At 37.8% G+C, this 25,729-nt stretch overlaps 1 protein-coding gene across 1 annotated transcript in view; it reads right to left on the bottom strand.

The window, feature by feature from the left end:
- Window positions 1–13,609: 13,609 nt before the first annotated feature.
- ARMC2 (armadillo repeat containing 2) overlaps window positions 13,610–25,729 on the bottom strand; it is an 87,002-nt gene continuing 74,882 nt past the window's right edge. Inside the window, exons 13-18 of the mRNA XM_039869980.1 lie at window positions 25,340–25,658; window positions 21,907–22,029; window positions 21,434–21,547; window positions 19,524–19,656; window positions 19,039–19,199; window positions 13,610–14,262 (exon numbers count right to left, since the gene is read on the bottom strand). Coding sequence (XP_039725914.1) covers window positions 14,105–14,262; window positions 19,039–19,199; window positions 19,524–19,656; window positions 21,434–21,547; window positions 21,907–22,029; window positions 25,340–25,658 — 1,008 coding nt within the window. The 3' untranslated portion in view covers window positions 13,610–14,104. The remainder of the gene's footprint in view (window positions 14,263–19,038; window positions 19,200–19,523; window positions 19,657–21,433; window positions 21,548–21,906; window positions 22,030–25,339; window positions 25,659–25,729) is intronic.

Here is a 25,729-nt window from a genome sequence, read left to right as displayed (position 1 = left end):
ATCAACTGAATACATTGTTTTAGTCCATTACAACTGATAATCACTTAGAAATCACAAGTCAAAATGAAATTTTAATGAGTAAAGTATATTTATAACTAAAGTAATAAAGGTGTGCACGTGATACAGAGTTGATGTTTCAATGCCTCCCATGTAACAGGTGCTTCCTGTTACTGAGAATGTTTTCTCAAAACCAAACGGGATTTATAATGTTACTATAATCTTTGAAACTAATAGTTTCCAAAATAATTGGGGAATGTGAAAAAGAATACTCTATGGGCTATCAAAACCCTCCCAACAAGAGCAAATTTTTTCCATAAATAATTATGAAAGGATTTCTGGTTGAGATTTCTAGGATTCCATTTTTAAAATCTGAGGGGTTTGAGGGTAAAACTTGGGAAATTTTTTTGTTAGGCCAAACTTATTTCAATATCTCTTCTTATAAGAATGAGATTAAGTTCCAAACAGTTCTATATTTACCATAATTATTTAAGTTTAACTTCATATCAACAGTGGTGATATTTTTAACTTAAAATTCATTTAAAAGCTAAAAGATTTTTATTCTAATGGTTTAGCTATTTGAAATTAGTTTTGATAATAGACAATGGTAGATATGTAAATAAAACTCATTGGATAGCATGTTTTCCAAGCATATTTTTCATCAAGATACTCTTGACTAGTGAATACCATAGGGATAGCAAAAAGCAGGTGGATGGGGAGTCACATCACCAATGAAGCTCCAGGTCCTCATTCCCCACGGAGACACTGAGCTAACAACAATATAAGGACCAAACTCTGGAAATGAGTTGGGAATCCACAGCACCCAGATGAACACAAAGCCAGGAAGAGGCTGCACCAAAAAGTGTAGAAAAGTTTGTAGCATTTTGCTCATCCTAGCCCCTACCCTTACTCAACAGAGTGTGTGATGCAATTGAGAGGAAACTCCCAATTCCTGGCTCCTCCCTTGGGACAGAAAGAAAGAATAAAATGGAACTTGTGTCCAACATTCTGGTTTGTGTGGGAACTGCTTGAGGCACTAGATTCTCAACTGACTTGGAATGCTAGCGGTAGCACAGTTGGGATGCTAGTCGAAGGCCACTGAAAACAATAGAGCACAGAGGTGGATTAGAACAACAGGGAGTCTACAGATCTTCAAGGCAGGAGTAGGAGGTGCAAGAGACTATAGACAGGAATACAATAGAAACTGAAACAGCTCCTGAGAAGAAACAGGGGCAGACCTCTTAGAGAAATTAAAACAGCTAAAAGCAGATGTATATCCTGGGAAAAAAGCACACACATAAGCCCAGAGAAGATAAATCTCCAGAAAAGGTTTGAGAGGTCCCAGAACTTCTAACACGGCTGATTGGCGAAGGCAGTCTGTAAAGACTCGAAGAGGTGCATATTTTTCAAATGTGAAAATCTCAACAAAGTTCACAAGGTATATAAACAGGTGAACATGACTCCAATCTAAGACATAAATCTCAGAAACCAACCCTATAAGAAATGCAGATCTCTGAATTACCTGACAATTTAAAAACCATTGTCTTAAAGATGCTCAATGAACTAAAAAGGAATGTGATTGATAAATCAGGAAAAACAATGCATAAACAAAGTGAGAATGTCAATGAAGAGACAGAAATATTAAAAACCAAATTCTGGAGCTGAAGTATATGATAATTAAAAAATTCACTAGAACAGTTCAAGAGAAGACTTGATGAAACAAAAGAGAGAACTGTGAGACAGCTTTTTTGACAATACCAAGTCGGAAGGATAAAAAAAATGAAGTGAAGATATCCCTAGGGACTTACAGGATACCATCGAACAGGTTATTGTACACATTATGAAATAGAAAAAGGGCAGAGAAGTTATTTCAAGGAATAATGGATAAACCATCAAATTTGAGGAAAGAAATGGGAATAATTCAAGAAGCTCAACAAACTGCAAGTAGGATAAACCCAGAGACCCACACTGAGGCACATTATAATTAAACTGATGAAAGTCAAAGAATAATAATCCCGAAAGCAAATACTCATATACACACAAGGGAACCTCTACAAGATTATCGGCAGCTTTTTCAGCAATAAACCTTTCAGGCCAGAAGGTAGTAGAATGATAATATTAGAAGTGCTGAAAGGAAAAACTATTAACGAAGAATACAATATACAGCATAACTGTTCTTTAACAATAGGGGACAAATTAGTACTTCCAAGAGTTTGCGTGAGGGAGTTTATCACCACTGGACCTGCCCTACAAGAAATGCTAAAAGAAGTCCTTTAAGTTGAAACAAAAGGATGCTACAGAGCAACGCAAAGCCTTATGGAAATATAAAGTTCTCTGATAAAGGTAAATATGTGGGCAAATATAGAAATCTGTATTATTGTAATTTTGGCAAACCCAGTTCTTGTATAGAATTTGAAAGACAAAAGCATAAAAAATAATCAAATCTATGTTGATGGGTCCAAAATTTATAAAGTATAATTTGTGACATCAATAACAAAGTGTAGGGTAGGCAGAGCTAGAAAGAAGTAGAGTTTTTTGTATGCAATTCAAGTTGATATGAATTTAAAAAATATTTTTATGACTAAGATTTTTTTATATAATCCTCACAGTAACCAAAGAAAACATCTCTAGAATTTACACAAAAGGAAATGAGAAGGAAATCAAAGCCTGGCACTACAACACGCACACACACATGAGTAATAAAAGAAATGAGGGATAAAAATGCTATAGAAAACAATGAAAATGGCAATAATATTTCCCTGTAATTACATTAAATATAAGTGCATTGAATTCCCCCAATCAAAAGACATAGATTGGGTGAATGGATAATATCTTTTCAAAGGATCCAACTGTATGCTGTCTACAAGAGACTAACTTTAGATCTAAGGACACATATAGCTGAAAGTCAAAGGATGGAAAAGGCTATTCCATGCAAATGGTAGCCAAGAGAACGGAAGTGGCTATGCTAATATCAGACAAAAGGGTCAATTCACCAGGAAAATATAACAATTATATATGGGCAAAATACCAGAACTCCTAAATATATGAAGCAAATGTTAACAGAATTGAAGAGTGAAATATAAATGTAATAGTAGGAGATTCAATACCCCACTATCAATAATGGATAAACCAAGCAGAAGAAATAAGGAAACAGAGAACCTGAAAAACACTACAGACCAATTGAACTGACGAGACATACAGAACACTTCCTCCAATAATAGCAGAATACATATTCTTCTCAAGTGCACATGAAACATTCTCCAGGACTGACCACGTTAGGCCACAAAACAAGTCAACAAATTTTAAAGAACTGAAATTATACAAAGTATCTTTTCCGATCACAATGGAATGAAACTGGAAATCAACAGCAGAAAGAAAAACTGGACAATCCACAAGTATGTGGAAATTAACACATTCTTAGAGAACCAATGCATCAAAGAAGAAATCACAAAGAGAATTGGAAAATATCTTGAGACAAATTAAAATGAAAACACGATATGCCCAAACTTATGGGATGTAGTGAAAACAGTATTGAGGAAAGTTCATAATATAAATCTTCACACTAAAAAAGAAGAAAGATCTCAAATCAACAACCTACCTTCACACCTCAAATAACATTTAAAACCCAAAGCTAGCAGAAGTAAGGAAATGATGAGGATTAGAGCAGAGATAAATGAAATAGACAACAGAAAAACAACAGAAAAAAAACCCACTGAGCATTGTTTGAAAAGGACAACAAAACTGATGAAACCTTAACTAGATTAAGAAAAAAAGAACGACTTCCAGTCAAGATGGAGGAGTACATAAAACCGTGCTTGCCTCTTCCCACGACCACATCAAAATCACAACTAAATTATGAAACAGCTATCATTAAGAACCACCTGAAGACTAGCTGAACAGAATTCCTATAACTAAGGATATAAAAAAGAAGTCACATCAAGACTTGTAGGAGGGGTGGAAGAGCTGAACAGATAGGTCTCACTGCCCCCCAGCGTGGTAATTAAGACTCAGAAGGAGTATCTCAGCTGCAGAGGTCCCCCCTGAGGAGCAAAGGGCCCCAGCCCCACCCCAGGCTCCCAGGCTTAGGGCATCAGTGCTGGGAAGAAGAGTCTCCATAACATCTGGCTGTGAAAATCAGTGGGGATTGCATTTGAGGGCAAGAGGCTGCTAGAGATGGAAGCACTGCAGACATTAAAGGGCCAGCGCATAAACTCACAAGCTCACAAACTCACTGGCTCTAAGCTCCAATGTACCAGCTCAAAAGCACCAGGTACATGCAGGGAGAAACTAATTTCGAAGCAAGGGCTGGAGGGGCAGGCGTCAGAGCAACTCTCTGGGGACAAAAGTGCTGGCAGGCACCATTGTTCCTTTGCGGACCTTCCCTCCCACCCAACCAACACAACATAGATAGGCACAAAATATGTGATCTCCATTAACCTGGCTAACACTGTTTGCCCTGCCCTGGTGATTCCTGTAGACCGCTCCCAACCCACTTGCCTGCCTAGCCTGAGTCTCTTCTTTCAGTTCCTCCACACAAGCGACCTGTCTCAGCTCATGCTGCAGATTTCCCCAAACCTTTCAAAGGCCTGCAAACACCAAACAAGCCGCAAACAACTTCCATGTGCCTTGTAATTCTTGCTAAGCAGCCCCAAGTCCAGAGTAAGTGGCGACCAGTCTCAACTTGGATTATAACTTCCATCAGGTGGCCCCAAGCCTGGTATAAATGGCAGCCAATCTGGGCCTGGAATGTAGCTTCAACTAAGCCGCCACAAGCCGGACTTGGCCTTATGTAGTAGGTGTCCTGTATGGCCCATTGGCGAAGTCTCCCTGGTTACCTGAGTCAGGTGCTCCAGGGATGTCTTTTGTGTAGGTTGTGTGTATCCTCCTACTATAGTTGAGCTTTGAATGCTGCTGGAATATCAGTGGGTGGGGTTGGCCCTCAGGCTAACTGGTTGTGAGAACCAGCTGTGACTATAGCAGATGAACTGTTGTGTGGAGGTTGACCCTATGAAATGGGAGTCACTCTACCGGGGCTCTGGTGCCAGCCAAGTCCACCCTTTGGGTGTATCATTTATGGAGCTTGTCGGGTGGTTTTCTGGTATGGCCAGCCATCAGTTATGTTGGTTCTGGAGCTTCTTGGGAGGTGCTTCAGCATAGGCCAAAGTCAGCCACCATTTATGCTGTGGTTGGGGGCCTCTTGGTAGGGAACGCCCTCCCTGCCCAAGCACAGCATAAGAAAAAAAATGATAGTTAAAGGGTCCCCTAGGAAAACATCAAGCATACCAACATTCATGTCACAGGAGTACCAGTAGGAGGAGAGAGAATGCGCAAAGGAATGAAAACTTGTTTGAAGAAACGAGACTGGAAAACTTCCCTAACCTGGTGAGAGAAATAGAAACACAAGTCCAGGAAGTACAGAGAGCCCCAAAAAAGATGAACCCAAAGAGATTCACACCAAGACACACTGTAATTAAAATGCAAAAGGATAAAGACATAGAATATTAAAAGCTGCAAGAGGAAAACAGTTAACTACTTACGAGGGAGCTCCTGTAAAACTGTCAGCTAATTTCTCAAGAGAAACTTTGCAGGCCAGAGGGATTTGTATGAAATTATCAAAGTGATGAAAAGCAAGGACCTACAACCAAGATTACTCTACTCAGCAAAGCTATCATTTAGAATTGAAGAAGTGATAAAAAGTTTCCCAGACAAAAAAAGGAAAAGGAGTTTATCATCATTAAACCAATATCACAAGAAATGTTAAAGGGACTTCTTTAAGAAGAAAAAATAAAAAATGTAAGAAAATACAGGAAACAAGGAAATTCTCACTGACAAAGGCAAACACTTAAAAAAGCTGTATATCAATTAACTCTAAAGCTAGTCCAAAGGTTAAAAGGCAAAAGTAGCAGGATCGTGTGTATTTAGAACAATAAATTAAGGAATATATGTAAACACACAAAAAAGAAGTAAACAATAGTCACCAAAAAAATAAACATGGAGGGGGGGTGAGTCAAAATTGTAGTGATTTTAGAATGTGTTTGAACTTAAGTGATCATTAACTTAAAATAGACTGCTATAAACATAGCTTGGTATGTATGAAGTACATAGTAACCTCAAAACAAAAATCTACAAGAGATATACAATAAATAAAGAGAAAGGAATCCAAACACAACACTATATAAAGTCATCAACATACAAGGAGAGCAAGAGAATGAGACAGGAACTGAGAAGAACTATAAAACAATCAGAAAACAATTAATAAAATGGCAATAACTACATATTATCAATTATGACTTTAAATGTAAATGGACTAAATGCTCCAACTAAAAAACATAGGGTGGCTGAATCCATAAAAAAAAAAAAAAAGAAAAAGACCCATACATATGCTACCTATAAGAGACCCGCTTCAGATAGAAAGATCCACACACTGAAAGTAAAGGGATGGAAAAAAGATATTTCATGCAAGTGGGGAAAAAAAGGTTGGGGTAACAGTATTTGAATCAGACAAAATAGACATTAAAAGGAAGGCTGTAACAAGAGACAAAGAAGGGCATTTCATAATGAAAAAGGGATCAATCTAACAAGAGGGTATAACTCTTGTAGACATCTATGCATCCAAAGTGGGAGCACTTACATATATGAAGCAAATATTTATAGACATAAAGGGAAAGATTGACAGTAAGACAGTAATAGTAGGGGACTTTAATATCCCATTGACATCAATGGACATATCATCTAGACAGAAAATCAACAAGAAAACAGTGGCCTTAATGAGGCCATCCACATTAGGCAGGATGGACTTAGCTGATATTTTTAGAGCATTTCACCCAAAAGCAGAAATCTGGACTATCTGGAAGAAATGCATAAATTCTAGAATTATATACTCTTCCAAAACTGAATGAGGAAGAAACAAAATCTGAACATACCAATAACTACTAACGAAATCAAATCGGTAATCAAAACCTCCGCCAAAATAAAAGTCCTGGACCAGATGGATTCACAGGTGAATTTTACCAAACATTCAAAGAACGAATAGCTATCCTTCTCAAACTATTCCAAAAATTGAAGAGAAGGAATGCTCCCAAACTTATTTTATGAGGCCATCATTACCCTGATTGTAAAACCAAAGACAAAACAAAATGAAAAGGGTAAGAAAGAAAAGAAAATCATAGGCCAATATTCCTGATCGATGTAGATACAAAAATCCTCAACAAAATACTAGCAAGCAGAATTCAGAAATACATTAAAAAGATCATACACCACAATCAAGTGTGATTTATTCCCAGGATGCAAGGTTGGTAGAACATCTACAAAGCAGTTAACATGATATACCACATAAACAAAATAAAGGCTAAAAATCATATAATCATTTCAATAGATGCAGCAAAAGCATTTGACAAAATTAGACATCCATTTATGATAAAAACTCTTAGCAAAGTGGGGATAGAGGGAACATACATCAGCATAATAAAGGCCATATATGACAAACCCACAGCTAACATCATATTCAATGGTGAAAAGCTGAAAGCTTTTTAAGATCAGGATGTCCACTTTCACTTCTATTCATATAGTATTGGAAGTCTTAGCCATAGCAATCAGACAAGAAAAAGAACACAAAAGGCCTCTAAATTGGAAAGGAAGAAGTAAAACTGTTGTTATTTGCAGATGACCTGATACTATTGCAGAGAACCCTAAAGACTCCACCAAAAAAATATTAGAACTGATAAGTGAATTCAGTAAAGTAGCGAGATACAAAATTAATATTCAGAAATTGGTTGCATGTTTATACACAAATAATGAACTATCAAAAAGAGAAATTAAGAAAACAATCCCATCAAAAAAAAAATACCTAGGAATAAATTTAACCAAGGAGATAAAAGACCTATGCTTGGAATATTATAAGACATTGAAGAAAGAAACTGAAGAGATACAAATAAATGGAAGGCTATCCTGTGCTCAAGAATAGGAACAATTAACATCATTAAAATGTCTACACTACCCAAAGAAATCTACAGATTCAGTGCAATCTCTACCAAAACACTAATGGCATTTTTCACAGAACTAGAATAATCCTAAAATGTATATGGAACACCCCAAATAGCCTCAGCAATTTGAGAAAGAACAACAAACTTGGAGGTATCACACTACCTGATATCAATCTATACTACAAGGCTACAGTAATCAAAACAGCATGGTACTGGCATAAAAACGGACACATTGATCAATGGAACAATAGAGAACCCAGAAGTAAACCCAAACCTGTATGGCGAATTAATCTATGACAAAGGAGGCAGTGGGGAAAAGACAGACTCTTCAATAAATAGTGTTAGGAAAACTGGACAGATACATGAAAAACAAAGAAAAAGAAAGAAACTAAATCACTTTCTAACACTGTATACAAAAATAAACTCAAAATGGATTAAAGATTTAAATGTAAGACCTGAAAACAAATTCCTAGAAGGAAACATAGGCAGTAAACTCTTTGACATCACTCTTAGAAATATCTTTTTGGCTATGTCTCTCCAGGCAGGGGAAACAAAATAAAAAATAAACAAATGAGACTACATCAAACTAAAGAGTTTTGGCACAGCAAAGAGAACCATCAACAAAATGAAAAGACAACTTATCTTCCAAAAATATCCACCAATGATACGTCCAATAAGAAGTTAATATTCAAAATATATTAGGAACTCATACTACTTAATACCAAAAACAATCATATTAAAAATGATCAGAGGAGCTGAACAGACATTTTTTCAAAAAGGGCATATGTCACTAGGGAAATGCAAATTAAAACCACAATGAGATATCACCTCACTCCTATCAGAATCAACAAACAATTATTTGTGAGGATATGGAGAAAGGTAATCCCCACGCACTGTTGATAGAATTGCAAAGTGGTACAGCCACTATAGAAAACAGTATGGAGGTTCCTCAAAAAATTAAAAATAGAATTAACATATGACCCAGCAATTTGACTTTTGGATATTTATCTAAAGAAATCCAAAACACTAATTCAAAAAGATACATGCACCTCTCTGTTCACTGCAGCATTATTTACAATAGCTAAGATATAGAAGCAATCTAAGTGTCCATTGATAGATGAATGGATAAAGAAGTAGTACATATATATATAATGGAATATTACTCAGCCATAAAAAAGAATGAAATTTTGCCATTTGTGACAACATGGATGGAATGAGAGGGTATTATGTTAAATGAAATAACTCAGAGAAAGACAAATACCATATGATTTCACTTGTATGTAGAATCTAAAAAACAAAATAAATGAACAAACAAAACAAACAAACTCATAGATACAGAGAACAAATTAATAGTCACCAGATGGGAGGGGAGTTAGGAGAATGGATAAAAAAGATAAAAGGGATTAAGAAGTAAAAATTGTCAGTTATAAAAATAGTCAAGCAGATATAAATTACAGCATAGGGAATACAGTCAATAACATTGTAATAACTATGTATGGTGTCAGATGGATACTAGACTTATCAGGGTGATCACTTCGTAAGGTATTTAAATGTCTAATCACTATGTTGTACACCTTAAACTAATATAATATGGTATGTCAACTATAATTAAAATAAATTTAAAAATAAAATATTGTTTATAAAGAATAAAATAACTCAATAAAAAAGAAGATTCAAATAAATAAAATCAGAAATGAAAAAGGCATTTAAACCAATGCAACAAATAAAAAGAGATTATAACAATACAATAAACAACTATACACCAACAAACAATTAGCAGAAACACCAAACCTACCAATATTGAATCAATATTCTAAAACTTCCCAACAAAGCCTAGGATCAGACAGTTTCACTGGAGAGTTTTACTAAACATTTAAAGAAGAATTAACACCAATACTCCTCAAACTCTTGCCTAAAAATTGAAGAGGAGGGAACACTTTCGAATTCATTCTATGAGGTCAGCATTACTTTGATACCAAAGCCGGACAAAGACAATACCAGAAATTAAAATTGCAGACCCATATCCTTGATGAATATTGAGGCAAAAATCCATAACAAAATACTAGAGCAAGAAGTCAACAGGACATTAAAAAATTGTGGGATTTATTCCTGAAATGCAAAGATGTTTCAACATACAAAAATTGATCAATGTAATATACCACATTAACAGAATGAAGTGTGTGTGGGGGGGAACCATGATCATTTCAATTAGTAGAAAAAGCATTTGACAAAATTCAATACTCTTTCATGATAAACAAACAAACAAACAAACAAACAAACTAGGAATAGAAGGAAACTACGTCAACATGAGAAGCCCACAGCTAACATCATACTCAACGCAAGACTGAAAGCTTTTCCTCTATGATTAGGAACAAGACAAGGTTGCCTATTGTCACTACTCCAATTCAACATAGTACTGGAAGTCCTTGCCAGAGCAATTAGGCAAGAAAAAGAAAAGGTATCAAATTGAAACGGAAAAGTATAATTATCTCTAATTACAGATGACATGATCTTATGTGTAGAAAACCCTAAAGATTCAACACACCCACAAAAGCTGTTAGAATAAATTCAACCAAGTATAAAGATTCAAAACCAACATGCAAAAATCAATTGTACTTCCATACACTAAAAATGAGTAATCTGAAAAAAAAAGAAAAGAAAGAAAGAAAGAAAACAATTCCATTTACGATAGAATAAAAAAGAATAAATACTTAGGAATAAACCAAGGAGACGAAAGAGTTATACCCTGAAAACTATAAAACGCTGCTGTAAGAAATTAAAGAAGACATAAATAATTGGAAAGATATCCTGTGTTCATGGATTGGAAGACTTCATATTGTTAAGATGTCAATACTACCTAAAGCAATCTACAGAGCCAATGCAATCTTTAAAAAAACACCATTTTTGTAGAAATAGAAAAATTAATCTTAAAATTCCTATGGAGTTTCAAAGGACCCTGAATAGTCGAAGCACTCTTAAAAAAGAATAAAGTTAGAGCTCTCACATGTCCTGATTTCAAAACAAATTACAAAGCTACAGTAATTGAAAAAATGTAGTACTGACATAAAGATAGGCTAATGGAATAGAAAGGAGAGCCCAGAAATAAACCTTCATTATATGATCAAATTATCTTTGACAAGGGTTCCAGGATCATTCCATGAGGAAAGGACAGTCTCTTCAACAAATGGTGCTGGGAAAACTAAATATTACATGCAAAAGAATAAAGTTAGACTTTTACTTTACACCATATACAAAAATTAACAAAACTGTATTAAAGATCTAAATGTAAGAACTAAAACTATAAAACTCCCAGAAGAAAACATAGTGCAAAATCTTCAGGACACTGGAGTTGACAACAATTTCTTACACGTAACTCCAAAAGTGAAGGCAAAAGAAAAACAGACAAACGGAACTACATCAAACTTACAACTTCTGTGCATCAAAGAGCACAATGAACAATGAAAAGGCAATGTACAAATGGGAGAAAATATTTTCAAATTATATATCTGACAAAGTGGTTAATATTCAGAATATATAAAGAACTCCTTCAACTCAACAACAAAAAAGCCAAATAACCTGATTAAAAAATGGGCAAGGGATGTGAATAGACATTCCTTCAAAGATATACAATGGCCAACAAACATATGAAAAGATACTCAACATCACTAATTATTAATAAATGCAAATACAAATCATAACCACAATGAAAATTACTTCATACTCATTAGGATGGCTATCAAAAACAAACAAACAAAAAAAAACAAACAAAAAATTAAACGAAACAAAAGCAACAAGTGTTGGTCAAGCGGTGAAGAAACTGGAACTCTTGTTAGTGGTAAGGTGAAATTGTGCATGCAGCCTCTATGGAAAACAGTATAGCAATTCCTCAAAAAATTAAAATTAGAACTATTATATGATCTAAAATTCTACTTCTAGGTATATAGGCAAAAGAATTGAAAGCAGGATCTCAAAGAGGTAATTATAAACTCATGTTCATAGCAGATTTATTCACAATAGCCATAAGGTAGAAGCAACCCAAATGTCCAGTGATGGATGAATAAAAAAAATGTGGTGCATGTATGTATATATATGTATATGTATGTATCTATGTATATATGCAACTATGTGTGTATATATATTATATATATTTGTGTGTGTATGTGTATACATATGGAAATATTATTCAGCCTAAAAAAGGAAGGACATTCTGTCACATGCTACAACATGGATGAACTTTGAGGACATTATTGTAAGTGAAATAAGCCAGTCACAAAAAGACAAATAGTGTATGATTCCACTTACATGAAGTATCTAAACTAGTCAAATTCATAGAAGCAGAAGGTAGACAGAAGCTAGGGGCTGAAGGTATGAAGGAAATGTTTGGAAATTGTTTAATAGACATAGAGTTTCAGTTTTGCGTGATAAAAAAGTTCTCGAAACTTGTTGCAGAACAATGTGAATATACTTACCACTATTGAACTGTACATTTAAAAATAGTTAAGATGATAAATTTTATGTTGTGTTTTTTACCAAATTAAAAAAAAAAAATGCAGGTAGATAGTTGCAAGTAGTCCAGCTTGCACAGGAGTCTGAGAAGGAAGAATTCAGCATGTAGGAGGACAGGTATAAGGGTATTCCACCATGAGTTATTAGTTATAAATACTGAAGACCTGTTTTTTGGGGGGATATTTTGTTCTTTTTCACTGAAAGTAGAATATACAGACTGCTATGAATAAAATAAAGACTTAGATCCTTAAATGTTTTTGAGAGATTAGCTCCTCATACTTAAAATGATGTCATCTATTGGAGTGAGTCTACTAGCATATACTTACAAATGACAAACAATAATAAGGTGAATGTCCCTAGCAATTTTGCTGAGCCCTAATTAGGTATGAGCCCCAGTTTAGATGAGCCCTTAGAAAATCTATTTGTCCCTGGAAATGTAGGTTTTTCCTAAAAGGTTTTGAGAGTCCATCCAGCTTGGGATGCCTGCCCTCATCCCAGTAGTCTAAGTATTTTGTAGGGTGAAAGATGAACCATTAATAACAGCTTTTCTTCAAGCAGAATAGTAAACCTACTTTTATTTCCAAATTTTCATTTGGCTAGAATAGGAAAACAACAATAACCTCAACTTGTTCAGTTTTATCATTTACTCAAAAGCCAAACTTATCCTACAAAGAATGGCAAATAAACTACCATCGTAGTGTATAGTTTATTGAGCACCTACTACACATTGGACACGGTACTGGGCAACTTGTCCATTTAATGTTTTTTTTTCTAAACTACACTATAATAAAATAGGTATTATTCCCATTTTACAGTCGAAGCTAAAGTAATTAAGTTACTTGTCCAGGGCCCAAGCCAGGGAGGGCTAGGGTTCAAACTCAGATCTGCCCCTTACCTAAGCCCACTCTTTCTAGTACATTGTATCACCTACTTAGTCACAGAGAGTTACAGTTGGAAGGACTGTCTGGTCTAGTAATTTTATTTCAAATGAAAAGAGTTTTAAAATACTTCCCTTTTTTTAAATTTTACTTATTTAATAAAAGGTAGATGGCCCAAAGTGGTTTTCCCTGATTTTTTCTGCTTACTCCTTCTCTCGATATGGGAATCACAAAATACTGGTGGTGCCTAACTAGAAAAGTATTAGATGACATAAAAATTAGTGCAGATGCTTACTTAGTAATGTATTCCTAATAGCATTGACCACCATTCTTTCTATATACAAAATCTAATAGTCTTCATTGTATAGTTCATTTAACTACTGGACTGATAAGCACTTAAATTCCACAACTGTTAAATCAGGATATGAAGACTAGAACTAAATTATTGAATACAGAATAGAAGAAAAAGTCATTTACTTAGAAAAATCATGCATATATTTTTATCATACATTTCTCACAGTGGAAAGTACATGTATATTCATTTTTCCCATAACAACAAAAAGAAATGTTTATTTCTTTTGAAATACCTTGACTACTCACTAACAGCAGTATCTGAAAACTTTTACTATTTGTCTTTACTATTTGTCTTTACTGAAAAAAAAAAAAAAGTTTGTGCTTGTTACCACTTCTTAAGAATGAAGGAAACCTGACTTCCTGTTCCTGGTGTGAATTTACATCATGTTAGAAAGAAGGAATGGGCAGGGGTTCCAGGAAGGTGTGATGACTCTGAATTCGGTTTAGAAGCTGCTGTGCCACAGGTTTAAATTCTGTTTCCCAGTGGAGTTTGTGATAGTTTTTTAGTTCTTGGTCAGAACTGCCATCCAGTGCTAGTTCTTCATCTGTATCAGAAAAATTAAAATCACAGCAATTATTTGGAAATATAATCCTATTGAATAAAGTTCAACTTTTGATGGCATGAGTTAAACTCATCCTGGGCCATCTCTAATTTCAACATGACATAGGATTTGGGAGTTAAAAGGCTAGTTTTTTTGTTTTTAAAGACTTTTTTTTTAAGAGAAGTTCTTTATTCTTTTCTGTTCTTTACAAATATTTTTAAATAAGTATATTTTAGTCTCAGTAAAAAAATGACAATAATCTAAAAAAAAAACTTCTAAATTGCATTCAGCTTTTATTTCAACTGTTCTGTTACTGTTTATACATAAGTCCACATCCAAAAGTCATATCACAATTGCTCAGAATAAACAAAGTATTAATAGATTACTTCCTTATCTGCGCATTAGAAAAGTTAATTACTTCAGTGGTTGACAGATATAAAAGGAGTCAGGAAATCTTTTGGGAAAGTAGCACACTTTAAACTTTGCTGAAAATCAACTTTGCTGTCTTCAAAGCAGCCTGGACATACTTCTTTGCAAAGACACCCCCTACCACTACCCCTGTGCTCTCTGTCCGACAGCAGTAAACAGTGGGAGACTGAAGACCCCAAGGAGTATTAGAATCCCAAGAGAGTCCATGGATAATGCAGAAAAGCATTTGTAATAAAAAAAAAAAAAAATGCAAAATTACAATTTTAATTTGCTTCTTAATCCAAGGACACCCTGAATTCTGTGAACACTGTAAGCATATCCACCCAAGTAGGAAGATAAATGGCCGCGAAAATTGATGTGTGGTCCTGCCACTGCATTTTGTTTATATTGGGCCTCACACCTCAGTGTGAAAGACTTCAGGAAAATGCACTGGCCTGCCAGTCAGAAGATTGGCGTTGCCACTTCCTAGGTCTGCGGCTGAGGTGGACTTCTTAAGCGGTAACCACTAAATCCTAAAGTGACCAAAAATATTGCTACTTACATAATTGGGAAGCTTTATTTGCAGAGCCCATTAAAATCTTATTATAAAATGCTTCGTTATTGTTTACATCAAATTTTCTACACTGAATATCTGCACACTGTGTGTACTTTGGCACTACTGGTGTGTCACCACCCAGAATAAGATAAGGGAGTCTGGAATCCCAGTTTGTACCTTCCCCTCCTCTCCTCGCCACGGAGTAGGCAGCTATGCAGCTCTGAGATAAGTGCCGGGTAGACAAACACTTCAGCAAGGCTCCATGGAGACCCCTGTAAGCAAACCTGGATCTCCCCACCCACAAGATAACCAGGCCCTTGGGAGAAGAGTGCAGATGGTGTGTGATGCCTTCAGAGCCCTTCCCACCCTGCTGCTTCTGGACAGGAGGAATCTGTGAGACTCAGAGTGGTTTCAGATTTCCAGATCTTCTTCTTGTTCCATCTTTAGCAGATTTTCTGAGCACTAAACTTCCATTTAAAAATGAATTCTTTTGTTTTATGTCCTTTTTATCTCAAGATGCTTAGGTCTGAGAGCCCTTGTACTTCGCAGTCCTTTCCTCTGCCCAGAGCTTTAGTTGGCTGGTGATTTTAGCAAGTCTGTTTTGATGCCTTTTTTTTTTTTTAATCTGATGTCAAAACTATGTTACTTTTCTTGAGGCTCAGCCTATAATTAGTTAATCTATACTCGGACCCTATTAATTCTAAATTGGGTTAGACAAGATAATAAAAGTGGCCAAATAGCTACAGGTAAGAGAAAAGTAGTCTGAAGTTTCAATGTAAATACAGCAAATACATTAAAAATGCCATATTATACTAGGCATTAAATTTTGGAAGTTGTATTGCAAAGAGAGGTGGAGGCTAATGGAAACAAAATTTAGATCTATGATTTTTAAACTTTTTGACTATGACCTAAGAAATACATATTACATTATAACTGTATACATATACTTACATATTTATATACAAATAAACAAATGTTTCATAATAGAACACTTATCCTTACCACATGTAACATATTCTGTTATTTTCTTTCTTTGCTACTTCATTTTTTAAAGATGCTGATCACAACATGAAAAGCACTGGTTTAGAAAACCAATCATTCTCAAGCTTTCTTTGTGAATAGAGAATTTTAGTCAAGGTATTAGGAAGGATCAAAGGACTCAAAACAATACATTTGTCAGTGAACATTGCAACACAATCTCCATTATAGTTTAAGTTGTCCCACGGCATCAATAAAAGCTTCCCCTACTGTCTGCACTATTTCCTAGTTTGCTGTTCAGCACCAAGTAGCTATGTAAAGTATTGATTATTGCCCTATTTTCTTATAAGGCACAGTCCTCACATGTTGCAGAAGCATCTGCAGGCCCTTTGGCATAGGCTGGATGATGCAATCCTCTAACTTGAACGTTGGGTCCCACTCTACCCCTTGTCACACAACCTAGATGCTAAGTTCCATGTACCTTATGATGAACACACACAAAAAAACTAGTGCATTTTATATTTGCAATAATAAACTGCATACACTGATCACCAGTGGCCAGCCTTCCCAAGAGAAGCTCATAGTAGACCACTGTGCAAAGGCACACCACTTAAAAACTTCAAGATAAATACACTGCTAATGAGTTTATAAGAAGTGATTGTAGTACATCAGGAAGTCTTGGAAAACATTCCTTTTAAGCCACTTTCTAAAAAGGCTGTCAACAATTCGACATCCCAATCATATTGAAGACCATTACTTTCTCCATTTTTTTCCCAGTCATCCAACAAGAAAAAGTAACATTACTTTATCAATTGTCTTGCTAAGATTTCTAAAAACAGTGCTCACACTTCAGCATGGGACTTTGTTATTTAACAGCTCATCCTATTATCAAAATGGTCTGTTTTTTAGCTATCCTTGTTAAAAAATTGAAATTCAAGTACATTCTCAACCACATATCCATTTCACTTCCTGCCTTCCAACAGCCCAGGAGAGTGACTCTTGGAACCAGTCACATCTTCTCCCCAAATGGGAGATAAAAAGGCGTGCCAACAGCAGAGGAGACACAGAATCATACACACTGACTGCAGCAAGAAGCCACAAGGTAGTTAAAGCCATGACAAAGCAGGAGCCTGGAGGGAACAAGGGAAAGGGAACACCAGAGACAGAGCAGAGCTGTGTCTCTAGCAGGTGGACTTGATAATGCCTGCTACTGAGGGAGTCACTCAGGAACTGTGGTTCCATTTGTAACAACCTTCCAGGCCCTCTCTAGCAGGCTTTGGGCAATATGCTTGTCTCCTGGCTTCCTTCTTCTCTGTGCACCCTTCCTTTAAACTCCTTCATTAGGCAGGGCACAGGTTCTTAATCCCGGCTGCATTAGCAGACTCACCTGTAGAAGTTTTTAAAAACATAGATTATCGGCCTCACCCCAGAGCTCCTGAATCAGAATTCCTGGGGATGGGACCAGAGTGAGTGAGTGAGTAAGAGAGAGATTTTTTTTTTTTCCAATTCCACAGCTGATTCCAATGTTCTGCCACAGTTAAGAACTGAATTAAGGAAAGTTAGATGTGCACTTCTGCTCCTGGCAACCTGGCAAAAGCTTAATATTCACAGAGCAGAATGTGAACCTCAATGATTGAAAATCACGCCAATTTTTCCTACTCTTACGCACACAAAATTATATTTACCTGGAAAGAGCAAAGTTCAACCTAGCAAACCTGATTCTTTCAAATAAGTTCTGATTCTGCATTCTCATTTAATAACGTGTCTTTACAACACTTCGGATTTACAAGGCACTTTCGTGGCCATGTTTTGAGGACTTGCTATATGTCAGGCACTGTATCAGGCTCTTTGTACACATTGCTTATTTACTATCCTAACAACTCTGCAAAGTGGACATCAAAGGTGTTCATCTTAGAGACAAGAAATACAAATTAAGAGAGGTTAAAACTTGCAAACGTGCTAACGCAAAGACTTAAACTCAGAATAGCCACCTGGTCCTCCCAGTGTGCTCTCAGGATATTTGTTTGATCCTGACTCCGTACAGCAGGGGAGGGGGATTATCAAGTCCCCGTTTTAGAGATGAAAAGCAGGTTCTGAGAGATTCTCTTGTCGGACCGCAGTACCTTGGACCCCAACCTACCGAGTCACACAGCGCCTTTCCACATGACCTTGCGGACTCAACCCAGTGGCTGGGCAGCAGCAGCCACTTCTTCATTTTGGGAAAAGGACTACTGAAAACACTCATTTACTGACCCCAATCACTGTTGCTGGACCTAACCCAGGATGAAAAAAAAATTATCCTAAAAATAGAAACTTTTACAGTGGTAGACGCTATCCTCTCTCCTTTGGTTTGTATCAGTGATTTCCTACCTTTCGAGGATATGAATCCTACTGAAAAGTCAAATAGTTTTACAGACCCGCCCCTCATGGCAATCAACACAGCTGTTAATCAAAATGGATACAAGTATGACTTAATTCAGAGTAGCTTTTAGTCATTTCTCAATTACAACAAAGTCTATATACTTTCAAACAACAGCAATAACTTATGCTGACATCTTCTTATATTTATGCAATCTATAAAAAATGCAAAAAGAAAAAACATCCAAAGAAATCATGAGTGTCCGACAAGTTAAAAGTCCTCGTGTCCCCATTGTAAATAACATTCAGCCTTTTCCAGATATTTCTAAATCATAATAATGTTTAACATGCTGCTGTTGTTTACAGAAATATAGCCATTCAAACGCTTACCAATCTTTGTCCATATAGGTCACAGAAGAAAAATAAATATTTTTTTATCTCACTCTGATATAACTCAGATTCATAGTGAGGAGTCTTACCTAAAAATGATGACAGCAGGACTAAGAGTGTGTTGGTGTCTTCATCTCCAAAACATGATGAAGCATTAGTGATATTTTCACTGAAGTTCCATAAAGTTTTGCAAACCAAGCAGGCCAGCTGCCAGTCAGTAGGACCAAAATCTCTTAAACAACCCACCAACCTGAGTTAATAAAAGTCAAATTGAGAAGTTATTAGGTCAGAATCTCTTTAATCTGTATATTTTAGTACAATGATGGTTATCCTTCTGGAATATTTAATACGTATTACATATAATTCAGTGATTTCAAATCTACAAACTTAAATAGCTACAAAGTAGCAATAATCTACTTTTGAATTATTTTAAGTGTTATTTTAATTATTGTGTTATTTAATTATTGAATTATTTTAATTATTCTGCCCTGGAAGAATGATAAGAGGGGCCTAAACTCCCTACAAAACTGTGTCCTCTGAATCCTGAGTTGGAATTCCATGCCTTAAAACTTACTTCTTAATGCCACCTCCTTCTTTTAGGATGACACGCTTGTCTTTATCCACAGTGAGATTTAGGAGGACACCACAGGCAGAAAAGCAAATATCCTGATGCTTAGCATCCAGCAGTGCAATCAGAAACTTGTGTACTGGGAGAGTAGAGAACAAATGCAGACCAGTAAAGCTCAGGGTTCTCAGCTGTATCTTATTTTACAATAAAGGGAAAGGGCAAAGGTGAAATGGGGCGTGGCTTGCAAAACCAGAAACCTGACTAAGGGATTTAACCCATTCTTCCTAAGGCATTACTCATGGCCCAGCAGGAGGTCTGCCAACACTCACCACATCCAGAACCTGCTCCCCACCCCCCAGGTCTTTTGTCCCTAGATATTGCTGTATCTGACCCAGGTAGCAGCTCCCTCTCCAAGCAGTGATAGGGTCCTTGCTGGTGGAAAAGAGGGAAGGAACCACAGATTCCAGCCACACAGCTGACAGTCATCTTTAACATCTTAACGTCTTAAGGGCCTCTTTGAACCTCCAGGAGCAATAATATTCTTTAATACACAGCCCTGGGAGAGGGAGGCTCCTGTTGAGATCTTCCTTCCCTGAAGCCCTCCAGGGCCACAGAATTGCTCAGACTGGTGGAAACCAGCCTGTAGCAAAGCAGGACTTGCAGGGTAGGGGATGTCTCAGGTGGGGACAGGTACGAAAAAGGGGTGTTGTAATAAATCATAAATCTCTAACTGGGCAGGTCATGGCGGGCAGTCATGGCCTAGGTCTATAAGTTCTTTACTGAAAGGTTTTTAAGCCAGCCCTGTCCATCGTTCTCGTGCATCTAGGTTAACAAACCTTTGAGATGCCAGAATACCCGTCGAAGATCTAACACTCTAAAGAAAGCACAGAGTCTTGTAATCCAATCTCTCTCTGCCTTGCTTTCTCTCACCTCCATGTAATCTTCCTTCTTTTCCTCCTTAATCTCAAATGCATAAAACTGTTATTCTCAGGAGCATTTGGGATCTTGCTCCCTGGTGTATGTCATCAGGTTGGCTCAAATGAACACTTATAAAAATTCTCTACAGGTTTGGACATTTCTTATACTGACATTTTTAGTTATTATTCTTACATAAAATATTTGAGACAGAGGAAGGTTAGTATAAACTCTTGTGTACCTGCCACCCAGTTTAAGAAAGAAAACATTATAGATCCAATTTTATATCTTTGGGTGTCCCTTTCCCTCCAAAGATAACTTCTGTCTTAAATGTGGAGTTTATCATTTCCAAATACCATTTATACCTTATACCATTACTACGTGAATGCATTACATAAACAATATCCAAGACTGTTTGCATGTTTTAAAACTTACTTTTAATGGCATTGTTTTGTATATATCCTATCACTAGAATTTTTGCTCCTTTATTTATGTGTTTGAGGCTGATCCATGTTGATCCATGAATCTTTAGTTCATTTATTTTTATTGCTGGAGAACATTTTGTTGCATTGATATTACCATAATGTATTTATCCTCTTGCCTGTTGGTGGACATTTAGGTTGTTTCCATTTTTGCTGTTACAAGCAGTACTGTAATGGACATTCTAGCACATGAAGGGGAGGGTCTCTTGAGTCCACTCCCAAGGACAAAAATGAGAGTATAGATAACTCATTTCCCTTACACACACACACACACACACACACACCCCATCTTGGAACTCAGAAGACCACTCACGAGGGAGAGGGAACACTGAGAACACTGCCTAGATCCATCTTGGCATCCTCAGCTGACAGCCTTATGTATGGACGGAACAGAATGTAAAACACTACTTGTCCCAAAGCAGAAACAAGTATCACATTGTCATGACCCCAGCTCTGAAACTGCTTCTCTGTTTATTGGCAAGAAGTGCATGTTTATGAATGTAAGTGTCAGTAACTCACCATTCTTCTGCACAATGAAATCGCAGATGTCATGGTCCTGGGAGAGATTTCCCAAAACACGCACAGCCTCTAGGATTCCATCCATGTTATTGCTCATGAGAAGCTTTAAGAGCACTGGGTTTGGTAGACAGAGGAATGAAATCAAGGAAATCAGTTTTGATTTAAAGGCTATTAGAAACCAATATCACAACTCAATATTCATGATAAATACTGATACTAAGAACTGATACTAATAACTCAAAATTTAAAAGTAATAATAAAATACAAACTGTGGGGGACTTTAGCAAGAACCAAGAAACTAACTTTTCCCTATATCTAATTTCCCCATATATCTCATTTCTAAGAATCAAACAGGCTCTTAGATGTTGTGCTGGGAAATCAGAAAATATGCAGGCCTCCAGTCTTGTGTGTAGTTAATAAAATCAGAACCTTAAATGAACATGCATCCTGCCAAACCCAACTCTAAACTTTACATTCAGCAATATGTAGCTTTTTGTCTTGGATTATGGAATTCTTCACTTGGTAGTAAGATAAGTTGTTGATTGTTGCTGTAGTATTGATCACCAGCTCCTCACAATCATCAATTGACTTGTATTCTGAAACAAAGTAAGGATAAGGGTGTCACAGACTCGTATTAGGGCCAGAAAGAATGCCATCCTAACTGCAACAGCAGTGACAGGCATCAGCCATTATCCCGGGCAAGGTCTGGGCAGGTGCACTGCCTGCCCTTGCTGTTCACAGCTTTATTTCTATGTCTTTTCCTGCAGGGAAACGTACCAAGAGCAAGGGCCACTCCTCTCAGGGTTAGAACAACTCTAAGCTCCCTCCATCCCTCCAGCCAGAGGCCTAGAAAAGTCAGGCTGATCTAGGCCCTGTGTCTGTAGCAAAGCAAAAAATGCCAACACACCAGGGAGCCCAGAGTCTCTAATCCCCTCTGGTGTGCCCTGACCCTGACCTATGAGAGACAGAGGCTCCACCCTGGGAGTCTGTTCCCACCTCCTGACAGAATCCATCCGTAACTCTTATCAACGATCCCCTCCAAACACACAGAAACCTGGTCACTCCTCACTTTCTCTGCTACCACCTGGTCTATCTCTCACCCCCTAATTGGCTTCTCTTGCTCCATTTTTACCTCCTTGAGTCTATCCTCAGAAAGGTGATCCTTTAAGAGGTAGTCAGATAATGTCATTAGTCTCACTTAGCTCTTAGGCCCCACCCGGACTGCCCCAGTCCTGGCCTCTACGGCCTCGTTCTCTGCTCTAGCCCCCAGACTCCTAATATCAACTGCATATTATTGTGTCAACATGGTCCTGTCTGAGATTGTTTGCACTGGTATTCCCTCTGTCTGGAATATACTCTTTTTCCAGTTATCCACTTGGCTCACTCCTCATGTGCTTTAGGTTGTTGCTCAGATGTCACCTTATTGGACATACTTTCCTTAACTACCATGTATAAAATGGCACCCATTAGTCTCTCTTTCCTTTACCCCACTTTAATTTTCTCCATAGCACATGTGACCACTTGACTTGTTATGTTTAATGTATGTTTTCTATCCCTAGAACATAAGCTCCACGAGGACTAGTGATTTGTCTGTTTTATTTATAGCTACAGTCTCAGCACCTTGAACAGTGTTTGGCATGTAGCGGGTGCTCAATGAATCGTTGCTGAATGCAATACTATGTGAGTGAGTGAATGAAGAATAAATGAATGAATGAATGCGTTAGCTTAGCACACAAGACCCTCAGCAATTCTGTCCCTGACCCCTACTCAGCCTCCTGACTCATCTCTCCTGACTGCTCTGGCCGCAGTGCAGAGAAGGGCAGATGCAAGGATGTCAGAGAGGAGCCTCCTGTGTCACTTAGACTTGGGTGGGGATGGAGCAGAGTAGACAGACTGGAAAACTATTTAGGGAGGAAAGTGGATAGTATGCGGTGAAAACCACATCGGGAGCAAGGAGAAGAATCACCCAGCACGATTCCTAGGTTTCCGGATTACATGACTGGATGAATGGGGATCGCATTCTGTGAACTGGGGACATGGGAAGAGGGCTCAGTTTGAAGAAAGGTCATGAGTTCGACTTTAGATGCTTTGAGGTGCTTTTGAAATATATTTGGTGAGGGGTAAGGCAGTTGGATACATGGGTCTGACAGTCAGAGGAAAAGTCGCGAGTCTGGTTACACTAAACTAATTACAGCAACTTGAAAGGTCCTCTGCCTCTCACCTCTGACCCTGCATGCCCCTTGGGGCCTAGAGTGCCCTCACTCCCTTCTCCACCTGGTCCCGGCCTGCTCTGGAAGCCCTGCCCCAGCCTGGGAGGGAGCCACCTCAGCACCTGCGTATACCGTGGCCTCAGACTTGCTTGGTTAAGAAGTCCCTTTCACCTCTTGTATGGAATCAAGGTTCTTCCGGGAATAAGAAAGGGGCTATGAGCTGAACAGGAGGACTGGGCTCGCTCTTACGTCTCGGGTTTAATTTTCTCTCTTTTTGACCTTCTTTTCATTAAAGAGAGATGGCCTTTAAAGAGAAATGCGTTTTCATAGCTTACACTATTCAAAGGAAGATTCGGTCATTTTTTATGCTACAGAAAACCTATACTCATTTATTCTTTCTTTCTCCAAGGATTCATTGAGTGTCTCTCATATGCTGGCCCCCATGCTGGCCTCTGTGGGTGGAGGGCCCCCTGGCTGAAGGACCAGTATATGTTTTAAGATCTGATGGAATTCCCTGCTAGGTTTTAGACTTACTTGGGACCTGACCCCTTTCCTTTTTTCCCATTTCTCCCTTCTGCGATTGGAATGCCTACCCTACGCCTGTCCCGTCATTGTGTTTAGAAGCACGTAACTTGTTTGGTTTTATAAGTTGACAGCAGGAGAGGAATTTTTTCCTCAGGATAAATCATACTTCAAGTCTCACAATATCTGATTTAGATGTTATTTAAATGACATTTGGGACCTTAGATTTTGGAACTGATGAGATGGAATGAATGCATTTTGCATGTGAGAAAGATACGAATTTTTGGAGGCTAGAGGCAGAATACTACTGACTGAATTGTGTCCATTCTCCCAAATTCGTATATTAAAGCTCTAACCTACAATATGGTTGTATTTGGAGATGGGGGGTTTAGGAGGTAATTAGAGTTAAATGAAGTCATAAGGGTAGAGTCCTTATCAGATAGGACTGGCAGAGTTATAAGAAGGGGAAGAGAGGGGTCATTCTCTCTCTTCCCACGTGCACAGATCGACGAAAGGCCATGTGAACACATAGTGAGACTACAGCATCTGCAAGTCAGGAAGAGCGCTCTCACCAGGAACCGAATAGGCCAGCACTCTGACCTTGAGAATGCAGCCTCTAAACTGTGAGAAATAAACTTCTGTTGTGTAAGCCACCCAGTCGATGGTATTCTGTTATGGCAGCCCTAGCTGACTAACACAGGAGAAAGAGGGGACCTGAATGACTGGGGGCCATAACTACAGATAATGGAACAACCTGAAAAAAATAAAAAGATAGATCAACTTTAATAGTATGGACTAACCATGGAAAAATTGGGGGTTTTCAACTCTTTGTGGTTAGTTTGGCCAATTTTTGGTAATTTGATCGGTATGCTTTTTAAAAATTGTGATATAATTCACATAGCATAAAATTCACCCTCTTAAAGTGTACAGTTCAGTGAGGGTTAGTAATAATCTGTAGTACTACTTCTTCTTCTCGCTTTTTCTAAATTATGGATCACTTTTGAGGCAGTTCTGAACAGAAGAGGAATTTTCTTTCACATGACTGAGAAGTCTCATTAAGGTGAGCTGACCGTACCAATAAAACTCTCGCCACATCTAACCCACAGAACTGTCTCTGGCTGTAGGGGGCAGCTTCCCTTGTGTGCACTGTGGCCGGGCGGGCTGAGGGTCTTACCCAGCGTGGAGAGGAGCAGGCCCACTACGTGTGGGTTGGCGGCCAGGGCCTGCCCGATGCCCGGGTGGATGGCCAAGTTGGCGAGCACGCGGGTCAGCTTGATGAGCACATCCTCCACCTGGGCCTGTGGCGTCTGGGCCTCGGGCTGCTCCTCTCCTTCAGCCACCTGCTTCCTGGAATGCAGATCCAGTTCGGAGAATGTGTGGAATAACGACAACAGAGTTGGGATGCTCCCTTTCTCTTTGGAAAACTGTTCACGGGCCTGGTTATTTTTTGCTGTTAGGTTGCCAAGAATAAAAACAATACGAACGACTAAGTCCTGCAATAAATTAAAGACGAAGAGTTACTGGGACAAGTTGTTGGAAAGAGTACAGTATTTAATTTATTCAT

Source organism: Pteropus medius, unplaced genomic scaffold, assembly GCF_902729225.1.
Source record: "Pteropus medius unplaced genomic scaffold, Ma_sr-lr_union100, whole genome shotgun sequence".
Taxonomy (NCBI): Eukaryota; Metazoa; Chordata; class Mammalia; order Chiroptera; family Pteropodidae; genus Pteropus; species Pteropus medius.
Note: the sequence above shows the minus strand (reverse complement) of the source record. Positions and strands in the feature narration are given on the sequence as shown.